Below are 12,180 nucleotides of genomic sequence, written 5' to 3'. Positions count from 1 at the left end.
AGTGCAGGGGAGGAGATGTGGGGTCTGTGTTGGCTGTTCCATCCCTGCAAGCAGCGCAGGGCTGCGTCAGCTCAGCCATCCAGGGTCAGGAAAACACCTGCAGAAATGTACAATTACTGCTGGAAAATGGGATTTTGCTGGAAGAAAAACAAGTGGAAAATCATTCCCTCTGCTGAGCTGAGAATCTGAAATGTCCAAAGGTGCCTGGGTGGAACAGCAGGGTGGGAGAATGGGTGGGTTGAATACTGCTGCTATCATTGGTTCCCACTTTTCTCTCTCTTATGCCCAGCAGGACTCATCGATGCTCAAAGGGAACCGATCTCTGTTGTCTATTAATAATTCATTTGTAGCTTGATTGGCAGCTTTGGGGTGGGCGGCTCACGCTCGGGGAAGGATGATCCATTGACTGACAAGGTTAATTGCTGCCTTGTGTTATTGGTGATAAGGATTTATGTTGATGATTCCCCCCACTGCTGCACAGGGTCAGCCAGCGCTGCCCCGTTCCTGCTCCTTGCGGGAGGCATCAGCCATTCCCTTGCTGTGCCTCTTGGCACGTGGGAAGGGATTTTGTTCCCAGAAGCAGGTCTCATGCTAAACAATGTAGAAGAGAAAGCATCACTTGTTTTTACCTTTATTCCCCTTCTTTTTGAGATGTTCCCTGCACATTGATCGGTATTTGTAGTATGAAAGTGAGACTGGGCTCTACTCTCCAAGTCCCTACTTGGCAGGAGAATCAAAGCTGCTGTTTCCCAGAGGGCCTAAGTGAATAGAGATGAGAAAGATTTAGGAGAGGTGACCCTTGCAAAGAATTAAAATGGGAAGGAATTGTCATTTAAATTCCAGTGGATGGGAAATGGCTTTGGAGCAGGAGGCTGCAGGGTTGTGCCTCTGCTTAAAAGGGTGTTTTATCGCTGCCTCCAATGGCCCAGCTCCAACCGCTCTCATCATTCCCATCCCGGAAACCATAGCCATTTTCTGCCCCAATACGATAAAGCAGAGTCATAAAGATTTCAGACTAATAAACATTGGCCTTTAGGGGGCTTTCAGCTTTTATCAGGCTAATAAGATTTTTGACTCGCATCGACAGGCAGAGCGGGTAAACAGAGGCTTTATGGACCTTGAAGCCTGCTTGGGTCCTGCAGTCTTGTTGAAGGGTCTCGGGCTCAGGCACCTTTCTGTCATGAAGAGCACACACAGGCTCCAGGCAAAGCATTATGGAGAGTGCTTCTGAACTGGCTCCTCATGGACTATCTGGGCTTAATGGTTTGTCCGATACAAAACTTTCCATAGGGATACGAGGTCAGGGAGAGTTACAGCATCTGAGCCTCCCTCTGACATAATTGAGGCACATATCCCTTATGAAGGAGGCGATGAAGATGATGCAGGGAGCTGGAGCAGCTCTGCTCTGAAGCCAGGCTGAGACAGCTGGGCTGGGGCAGCCTGGACAAGAAAAGGCTCAACCTGAGAGCAGCTCCAGTGCCTAAAGGGGCTGCAGGAAACCTGGAGAGGGGCTTTGGATAATGGCCTGTAGGGACAGGCCAAGGGGGAATAAGGAGGCACGGAGGATATCAGTGAACAGCTTGGGTTTGAGTGTAGCATTTCAGCAGGGAGGGAGGTGTTGAATACAAACAGGCAGAAACTTTGTTGTTTTCTAGAAATAATTTTTTATTTAAAATTTAAAACCATATTACTTCATACAGCAAACTGTGCACTTTGATATCTCACAGTGTCTTAAAAAGGAAAATAATTGCCATTTTTTCTTTTTCTTTTGTTTTTTTCTTTTTTTTTTGGAAATCTTATTTACATCAGCCTCGAATGATCAGCAAGTAACACAGTTACTATGAAACCAAAATTGTTACAAAATGTTTACAAAAAACTATATTCATAGAAATTCTGCATGTCCACAAAGGAAAATCCCCTGAATGTCACGGAGACTTTTTTCCTTTTTCTGACTCTTTTCTGCCTTTTTTTTTTTCTTTTTCTATTTTTTTGTCTGTTTTTTCAATGAGAACCATGTCAAAGGAAGGTACAGACAGCAGAGAACTGGTGACATCAGTGCCCAGGAGCAGCCCCAAGCACCACAGGGATGCTGGGGTCCCCGCTCCCCCTGGCTGTGCATGGTCGGTGTCCGCACAGTGATGCTGCTGGGATCTCCAAGGTCCCTTTGTGCTGACCTTCCAGAGACCTGGAAGGTGCCCGGCTGCATCCTGCTCTGCAGAACCACCCACTGAGGGGGGAGCTGTGGTTGCCCAGAGCTGGAGCTGGGTCCCCTTTGCATATTCCTTCTCTTTGTGGATCGTCCCGACATCAGACCTGACACGCGCTGTTGGTTAACTCCAAATGGAAAAGCAACCCCAAAGCTACCTATTGTGCCCCTGCTCTGTCTCACAGGAGACCTGAAAGGGAAAAGCAAGTGATACAGGGGCTGTGAACAGAGGTGATAACAGTTAAGATGCAGTTTAATAGCACAGACCTGGTTTTGCTTTATTTCCTCCTCACTTTTTCAGTCCCTCTGCCCAAGTGAAGAAAGGAGCTGATTTAAATAGAGCTGGAAGTCAGATGATCTCTGAGACGTGAGTTGCAGATAGTCACAAACAGGTCACAGGACAGCTCACAGAAGGCCTTGAGGCTTTGTCATCAGCTCTGCCCCTTTGGAAGTCTCCCAAGGTATCACTGCTAAGCGTGAGTCTCATCGCTCCTCCTCTGTATTTAAGCACCGCATGGCTTTTGGGCTCCAGGGATGAAGGCAAGGAGCAACAGGGAAAATGGGAACAACAGGAGAGGCTCCAGCCTGTGCTAAGCAGTGCAACAGAAGGTGAATTAACCCAGGATGGGGTGCAGCTGCCCGGGGGTCCAGCAGGAAGGATGAGGTCCGGAGCCATCCCTCCTCCCAATAGTTCACAGTGAGCAGGAGCCAGCAGCCCCCTTGGGCTGGGGTCCAGGCAGCCTCCCCAGCTCCAACGCTGCTCCGAATGGTGCAGAACACTTTCTTGCTGTTAAATATCAACTGCTTTAATGGCACAGATTTAAACGTGAACCCATAATGTAGATGCATGATGTTAGCTGCTGTTTCACAGCTGATTTATGGGCAGTGGAGAGAGGGAAGGGAAAAGGTTCATCTGCGGGGGTTTGGTCTTGCTGGCAGATAGCACCCATGCTTCCAGATGCTCACCTCTCACTCTGGGATGTTTGTGTGTAAAATCAAATCAAACTGGTGTCAAAGATGGATAAATGGGGCTTGTGGTATCAGTAATATGTGTTTAGTTTAAAATAATCTGCCAGGAAGCAAAACTAATGCTTTTTTTCTGTGGTATTTTGCTCTCTGGACATTTAAAGCCTATTTCAGGCTTTTCTCTTTGCCTTAATTGTAAAAATCTCTTCCTAAGAGCTGAGAAATCTGCAAAGAAAACATCAAATCTCCTCCTTTTGCCAAGCCCAGGGATTTGCAGAGAAATACAGAAGGAGTGTCATTAGCTTTGGGAAGCAGACCCAGACTCCCAATCTATGCTCTGCTGTAGGTATCTGGTCAGCACACTATTAAGATGATGATGCCCATGGAGTTGGCAGCTTTCACCCCTAATTTTTCATGGTTTCCATGAAAAGGTGAAAATTAACATAAATTCTTTGCATATCTTCACTTAAGTCAAAATTTGACAAATTACCTTTTTTTTTGCTTCGGGTCACTGTGCTGCTGCTTTTCACCACAGAAAGAGCGAAATGAGGACAAATGCTGTGGTGTGGTGGGGGAACAGCTCTCTCCCCTTGAGCTACCTCTGATCAGCTCCACAGGTAATTTTCTAACAGCCTGAAATAGAAAGAGGTGGGGAAAAACCAGCCTGAAACCAGCTACAAACAGGTTTGTCCCTTTGGGCGAGGATTAACTTTCCAGGCAGGCCCCACAGGTAGGGGAGGGCAAAGTGGGTCACTCAGCTGCTGGTCCATGGCACATCAGAGCTCCAAGGACAAAGGTTTGGGATGCAGGGCTCAGGCAAGGGCTGCTCCATCACTGCCCTCTCTTCCCTCCAACCCAAGGTTTAGGTGGGGAGGTTGCTGTTTTCTTCACTATCAGTGTTTAAATCAGAGCTTTTAAGCACCTTTGCAATACTCTGTGTGATGTTTTGGGTGGCAACAGGCAAAGCCATTGCTGTTTCAATTTACAAATGCATCCACAGTGCGTCCCATGGAGGGATGGAGCCAAGTGAAGCTGCTTGAGCATTACTTTAGGTCAGCAGAGGGGTCTTTGGTAGTTGTGGCCGAATACAGCTGCAGGACCAGCCTCCTGGGTTAAGAACACAGTTCCTGGAAGGTTCCTTGAAAGCATTTTAGTGTGTGTTTGCTTAAGTCACATGGAGATGCTGCCTGAGGGACTGTTGCTCACTGGGCACAGCAAGAGGGGGTCAGGTTTGGCTCACACAGTGCTGCTTGTCCCAGGCCAGCCCTGGCCCTGCAGCCTGAGGCTTGGTCTTTCAGGTGTCTCATGCCATGGGGAGCATTTAGTCCTCAACCAGATGCACAGTCCTCTCCTGGTCTGAGTGTGAAGTTGGTGCTGTTTGGCTCTGCTCCTGATGAATCCTGTGGACTTGGATGCTTCCCATGCTTCTTTGTGGGAGGGAGTGAGCTTTGTGGGAAGAGCGAAGGAGCTGAGGACCTGGCAATCACGGTGCCACACTGAGTGTGGGGTATATGGCTGGTGTCACTTGGAGGTGGCAGCAGCTCCCAAGCTGTCCCATCCCTGGCCAGGGGTTCGGCTCCATTCAGGCTTACTCGCCCCTTTGCAGTCAGTTCCCTTGGATCAAGTGATGAACGTGTGTGTTGCCTTCTCTTACCACATCCCCATGTGGGTCCACATGCAGGTGGTCAGCCCTGAGGCAAAGGGCCACCACTGTGAGCTGCTTCAAGAGAAGGCACAGCCTTGACTATCACGGTGCTTCCCAGACATTCTTCCCTTTCCTGGCCAACATATCCTATAAATGTGCTGTGTGACAGTGTGGAATAGATGCTCACACAGACGGCTGCTCACGCTGCACCTAGCAAAGTGGTTCTTTTTATTGCCATGCTAAAGAAGCCTTGCTGGGGGCTCCTCCTTACCCACTGAGGGGCAGTTTGGCTCAATTCTGGTTTGCCTCCGTGTGTTTGCGGTATGTAAACATCAGACTCCGGGGTGATGGGTGGTGGTGTGGTTGGGCTCCATGAGGCCTGGAGGATCTAAGCATGGAAAACAAAAAGAACAAAAAAGAACAAAACCAAACCCAAAAAGCCCCAAGACCCACGTTCCAGTCCGTGCTTTGAAGCTCTTGCTTCTCTCCGGTGATGGATGCAGCTGTGTGGTGAAGGCCTTGTTCTTGAAATGAACCAAACCAGGCTTTTTAACTGAATTTTCTGGGTTTTTCTTGTTTTGTTTTTAATCCTTTCCTCCCCACTTAGAGCGCATCCAGCCTTGTGTGCCGCACTGCCTTCCCTCCCACCCCCCATTCCCTAGGGAAACACGGGTGTCAGTCCAGTGTTGCAGGTCATATTGTCCTTCCCTGGCAGCCGTCGGTCGTTGAACGTGTGCATGTTGATCACAGCATCCGTCTTCACCATGACGGGTGGCTGGGGCTTGTGCTTGACCCGCCGCTGGCACGTGAGGGACAGCCGGATCTCATCGGCCATGGCGCTGCAGAAGGAGCGCTGGGGAAAGCAGGGATAAAAAACACCATTATTCCTGCCACAGCAACCTCTAATCCCACCTGGAGAGGGAGGATCTGAACCTGGGCTCTGCAGAGGGCAAGTGTGAGGTTTAGGCTGTGTTTAAGCATCAGCTGTGCTTAGTGGGACTTCAGGGATGTCAGACAGGTTGACCCCTGTCTCCTTTGGTGAGTGCCAAAGTCCTTTAGTGCCTTTGACGCACTAAATCCTACAAAAAGGCAGAGCTGTGGGCGGCTGCTGGAGCAATGGGAATGTGTGTGATCCCTGCTGGGGGTCTGGGGGATTTATGTGCTGGGATTCAGAGGGCTGTCGGATCCTGCTGCGCTTGCTAGTGGGCAGTTTTCCTTCATCTATGTGGTCCGTCACGTGGGCAGCTTGCTTTGATTTCTGCTCATGCACACAAATGCACTTTTCCACTTGCTGTACCATGACAGGCAAGAGGGAAACCCATAAAAGCAGTTTTCCCATTTCAGCAGCACTAATTGGGCACTGTGGGTGGGATGGGCTGGCTGTGTAAGTGTTGTGACAAGTTCATAAGATGCCCTGGTGGACCCTGACCAGTTCCTTGAAGGGGGAGAGAGATGGAGACTTCATGCACTGTATACATTACACCTGGAATATGCAACGTGTTTGGATTTAACAGCTCAGAAAGGTCCTTCCCAGGGAATTGTGTCTGTGTTTTTCTGACTTCTGTGTCGGCTGGTTCAGAATGACCCTACAGATGTTGACTAATGTAGTTACTGCAGCTAATGGGGGCGCAGGGAAAAGGAGGAAACTGGTACCTGCTCTCGCTCTGCTGTTTTGCGCAGCTTGTAGATGAACTCCACCATGGCCACGAAGACAGACAGCACCAATCCTGCTGCCAGCACGATGAAGATCCCACCGATGTTCTGGATGCCCAGGGCACTGGCCTCCTTGTTCTCATCCTCAGGGCAGCCGTTCCCCCGCCACCACTTCTCCTTCATTACATGGAGCTTGTCCTCCTCCTGGAGCTGGAGGATGGCAATGGTGATCTTGTCCCTGTATGGAGACCCTGGGGAAGGGGAGCACCATTACACACAGAGGGAAAGTGGGACAAAACCCACACAAAGTAGGGAATGTGTCTGGGTCAAGCAGGGCTGTTCAGCCCTCTCTTCGGCAGGCAATATAAGCCTTGGTGTTTGGGAATTTGCTGTTGGGAGTGGATTTTGTTGGTCACATCTGTTGTATTCATGGCAATGAGCCCCCACTGGGTACCTACAGATCCCCACGGCTGTCACTTACCCATGGGAGTCCCAATGCCATAGCCTTTGGTGTCGATGAGCCCCCCGATCTGAGTGAGGTTGCAGTTCCTCTGGGTGATGTACTCAATGGTGGTTGACTCCATGAGCAGAGCGTAGTCCGCAGTGAGGGTTCGCTGGATCCCTTCCTCGTTGTTTTTGACGAGTGCTGTGGGTTTGCTGCTCATGAAAGCCCACATTTTTTCAAATGTGGAAATTTTGGATTTCTGGAAAAATGAAACCCCCCATCCCCAAAATAAGAATTAACTTTCCATTTGCTGAACCCTGGTAGCTCTTCAGGAAATAATACTAACAAATACCAGTGTGAGAACAGATTGCACAGTGCAACTAGGACCAGTTTGACCTTTTCATAACTATCTCTCTGCTTTCATGTCCAGCATTGTTTGGCTTCGTGTTGCTGTAACAAGAGGCAAAGGTCCAGCACTCTGCCTGTTGTGCAGACACTCAACATGAAGCAGCCCTGCTCCTGCGCCCTTATCCTGGAGCTGGAGCTGAACTCCACATTCACTTCAGTGAGGTGCAGGGGACCTTGCCTCGATGCTCTCAGAACTTACTGCTGTGACAGGCTATCAGCACATCTCTTTAAATGTATTAGCTTCCTAAGCAGGATTTTGTTTATCCCGTTTCTGCACAATGAGAGGAGACAGGGAACATTTCAGAGGGCATGTTTCTCTCTTTTGCACACACTCTATTGTATTTTTGTCTTTCCTCAAGCATTGCAAGGAAACATGTCTCCTCTGAGATATGTGCAACTGCCAAACAAATTTAACATACCCACATAAACAGAGGCGTAGAAGGATTCAAGAAGATTGTCTTACGGCTAAAAATAAGCAGGGATATTCTTTCACTATCAGCAGGCATCCTGGTGAAAAAGGAGGAAGATGTTTTCTAGCTTCCTGCTCATGGTAATGTTGTTTTCTTCTTTTACGAAGTATGTTGGGTGAGAAGAAACATCGTTATTTTATGTCTTTCCATTATATTTGGCATATACCATTTATCTATGACCACCTCCTGAGCTGTCCCTGTGTAGGTTGTCTAGGCTTTAGACTAGAAAGAGTCCCCAGAGAGGCCCAGCAGCTCTCTTAAAGGACCCCCTTCACCGGTCCCTGTGTTCCCATGGGCTCATCACACCAGCTCCATGCATTCAGCTGAGCTCTGGGAAAGCACTGGGAGGCTGAGGCTTGTGTTCCCACTGCTGCCTGCTCCTTTATGTGCCATTCTTCTTTTCTGCCTAGCTCCTTGTTTTTCCTACATCTCTTCTTGCCTTCTTATTCTATAAGAGGCAGCTTAGTCAGCCAAAACCTCCTCCTCCTCCCCAGCACTGCTGAGCAAGAGCCTGAAGCTGGCTGATAAGTTGGAGGGGTTGAAAAGTCTTTGTACTTCGTCTTGAATAAGGGTAACTGCTCACCTGCAGCTGCAGGGGAGTTGCTACAGCAGAAGCTCAATCTCCTTTCAGGTCTCTGTCCTTCCCTAAGGAAGCAGGAGATGGAGCCCCAGCCCATCCCAGCTGCTGCTATCGCATTTCCCCCTCATCTGTGCAATATCACCCAAAATGTGCCAGCAAAACCACTATAAATAAGGATAAATTAGCTAAGGCAAACATCCCTTGTAATGCTTTCTATTTCAAATGCTCTGCCTGTCTACCTCCTTTTATTCAGCCTCTTCAAGGTAAACAGAAGCATCACACCCCAAAGCTGCTTCAGTAGCACAGTGGCAAAGGCTGTTCCTCTGTCTTTAACCCTGTGGGCTCCTGACTGGAATATCCATGGCCTCATTTCTTCTCAGTTAAAGCTCATGTTATAATCCACTTGATGAATGTGCAGGAGTGGATGTGCTGGAGCAAACTTCATTCAAGAGGCAGGATAATCTCCCTTACTTGAAAAGCTGGACCAGTGCCTGTAAGATAGATTTGTGGCATCTATCAGACCTCAAAGAGCAGCAAAGGATGTAGCCTCCAAAAGGATTATTAAATATCTGTGCATTACAATGGGTAATTGAAATGAATAGCACACTCAGCTTGCTGATAAGACTTGTTTAACATTTATATAGTTCACATCAAAGGCCTCTGGGTTCACCGGCTCTCCCTTTCTCTCCTGCTCTTCCTGCATTTAATGCTCCCTGGGTGTTGACACAGAGCTCTTAAACAACATCAGTGTTCTCCAGTTTAAAACATAGAGCAAAATAAACTGGCAAAAAATCAATAGGCTGCATTTAGTGAAGCTAATAGGACTTGCATGAGGCATTGTAGCTCTTCAGGCAACTTAAATTACATCAGACAGCGCTCCTTGGAAGAGAAAAACCACTTTTCTCTTCTCTTCTTAAATCACTGCTTTTGACCAGCTGAAAGGACTTAATTGTGTTTTGAAGTTGCAGGAGGAGCCAGGAGGAAGGCCAGGGGATAGGGGCACCCATGGTGGGGCAAGGACCCTCTCTGGCTGGAGCACACCTGGGCCAGAGCTGCTTGCTCATGCCTGGTGCAACAGAGACCTGCCAACACAGGGCTGAGCCCTTCAGCAGCATCCCAGCAGCACAGTGCTGCTGATGGCAACAGCATCATCCTCCCAGAGATAAGGTGGAGGTGGCTCCTGCAGGGAGAGCAGGTCAGGCCCCTGGAGCAGGCAGAGCAGCTCAGAGCATGGCTCTGGTCAAAGCAATCTCAGGTTGTTCCTGTCGTTTAAAACCTGCCACTTCCTCCCTGGGAATTTATTTCCTATTAGTTCCTTTCCCTTCGCTAACACGAGATAAGAACACTCCTTTTCCAAGTGGAAATGCCCTTGCTGTAATTCTCAGCACAGCACCCGCAGGTTGATAGACTGGGCTATTTGTTCAAGTCCAATCCAGCAGCAACTGTCAGTCACTGTGAGAGCTGTCACCAGTCAAGAACTGCTGAGCTCTGGTGCTCGTGTTCCAGCCGATCTCAACCACTGTGCATTTTCCTATCAGGGGAAACGTTCCTTCCTCCCCTTCCTCCTCCTGGAATATTTCAGGCACGATGCAGAAGTGGTCGCTTATTTATGGGAATTTGCATGACATCACCCGAGAACGTGCCATAGGAATAGGCAAAACCATCTTAGCAGTGATTTAATAATCCATAAAGAATGCACATAAATTGGGTCTGCTTTGCTGGACTCCTTTGAGCATACGTTTTGCTGACTTCTGATTTTGCAATTTAAGAAGAGCTTCTTTTTAAGATCCCATCTTAGTCTCCCCTCTGGCAGGTTAAAGCCATTCCCCTTGTCCTGTCCCTACAGGCCTTTGTATAGGATGATGGAGATTATTGCTAATAAAGGTGGTAGATCACTGCAGCTGAGGCTCATCCCATGGAATTGTGTCTCCCATTTACACCTCTCCCACCAATTCATAGGAGTGGAACTTCTCCTCGTGTTGGTCAGGATAAATAACATCAGAATCTGGTCCCCTGTCCTCTGCATCCGACTAAACCCCTGCATTAGTGCTAAATGAGATGCATGTGTGAAAAGCTGAGTACCACCCCCTCTGAATGCAGCAATTGCAATGACACTGAGAGCACCTCTGAATTCATTCTTTAGAGTCACAGCTCAGAAGCTGCCTTTAATAACCAATGCTTCAAGACCAGTCACCCAAATAAATTAATGGAATAGTTTAGAGGAGCCACTACAAGGCATCTTGCCAAGACATATATGCTTTTTTATCAGCAAAATTGGCAAGAAAGTAACTTTCAGGCTTAAGATTTTCAATTCCAGCCTGTATGAAAAAAATAAATTGATTTCCAGCAACTGAAGATACTTACTTCTGAGGATTTAACATTTCTGTACAAGTGAATATATATGTACACACACACACACTTCCACACTTGTATTCCACACTGCACATGAAACCCAGCGTTTGTTGGAGAGACAGCACCCACTGCAAGATGGGATGGAGTTCTGGTTGATGTATAATGAACACTTGATGCTCTTCCAAAATTAATTGAGCTGGGTTTATTCCTGTAACTCAGTCTGCATTGCCAGGGCATAAATAGAATAAATAGCTTCTTTGAGGTTCCTTTCAAGACGTTGGAATCTGCCACTATGGTTGGTGTACGTTTGGAACCAGCTCAGGGAGCACCATGCAAGGCATTTGTCTTCTTCCTCCTATTTCCTACTGCTCCCCAGGAGGATTTCTGGGATGATGCTCTCCTTGTGCAGCCCAAAGTCCTGCTTTGTTAGACCTCCATGTGCTGGGAGGGGGCTACAGACCCAGGTGGGATCTGGCTGAAGACAGTGATGGGCAGAGCTGCAGATGAAGGGGCCATGGCTTGGGGGGGAATCTGTGTATGCAGTTTGCAGCTTCTTTAACATGGAGAAGCAGAGGAGTGAGTTCTTAATGTGAGGGGGACAGCTTTGCAGAACAGCCCCACAAGGAGCAAGGCAGCAGCCTGGATGAAGTCCTAGTGCGTAGTCCATAGAAGAGGTGAGATCCCAGTTAGGATGCTGCCATCCACCTCTTGTCCTAATGGTGAGTCTGTTCACCAAGCTGAAGGAGTGCTGGACCTCCAGAGCTCCAGCAGCTGTGGAGCTCTCTCTCTGCTCTTAACCCCCTTTTTAGCAGAGCACAGGGAGGTGATGCAAAGCCTTGTTTGCCATTGCTTTGATCCCACCCATCCGAGGAGATGCAGATCCTCAGCAGACACTGGGATGCTCATTGCTCTGTCCCACAGAGCTTTGTGCTGTTTGAAGATGTCCCCATGAAGGTGGCACTAAAGAACTGCTATAATGCAGCCCAATTATTTGGCCAAAGACCTTGTTGAGGGATGGAAGGAATTCAGCCTCCCCTGTATCCCTCTGTACATGGGGACCAGTGAACACCCTGCATGATGCTGTTACTGCTCCACCAGTCAAAATGCTTCTCAGAAGGGACATCCCTGAGAATTCATCTCCAAACAACAAGGATAATAAAAGGAAAAGGCAAACATACTGCATCAATAAACCCTGCCAGATGCCCATTAGAAGCCTGAGGAATGATTCTGATGGATAATGATATGAAGCAGTAAATATTCTATGTCCTTGATGATTTCTAAAAAAGGCTGTTTCCTTTCATTCCCATATAAAACTCTGATTGGAAAGAGCAGTTAAAACTCATCAGTAAAAGCCTGTCTTTCCTGAGAGCTGTTGTAGGTCTCTACTGCTTTTGGAAGGAACACAATGCACCTGACCATGCCAAAGACAAAACCGCATGCACCAGCTCCACTGCA

The 12,180-nt window shown here is 48.2% G+C and overlaps 1 protein-coding gene across 1 annotated transcript in view; it reads right to left on the bottom strand.

Annotated features, from left to right (window-relative positions):
• Positions 1-5,384: 5,384 nt before the first annotated feature.
• GRIK3 (glutamate ionotropic receptor kainate type subunit 3) overlaps positions 5,385-12,180 on the bottom strand; it is a 100,252-nt gene continuing 93,456 nt past the window's right edge. Inside the window, exons 14-16 of the mRNA XM_005142210.2 lie at positions 6,952-7,174; positions 6,471-6,721; positions 5,385-5,670 (exon numbers count right to left, since the gene is read on the bottom strand). Of these exons, the coding sequence (XP_005142267.1) occupies positions 5,476-5,670; positions 6,471-6,721; positions 6,952-7,174 (669 nt within the window). The 3' untranslated portion in view covers positions 5,385-5,475. The remainder of the gene's footprint in view (positions 5,671-6,470; positions 6,722-6,951; positions 7,175-12,180) is intronic.

Source organism: Melopsittacus undulatus, chromosome 14 (genome assembly GCF_012275295.1).
Source record: "Melopsittacus undulatus isolate bMelUnd1 chromosome 14, bMelUnd1.mat.Z, whole genome shotgun sequence".
NCBI lineage: Eukaryota > Metazoa > Chordata > Aves > Psittaciformes > Psittaculidae > Melopsittacus > Melopsittacus undulatus.
Note: the sequence above shows the minus strand (reverse complement) of the source record. Positions and strands in the feature narration are given on the sequence as shown.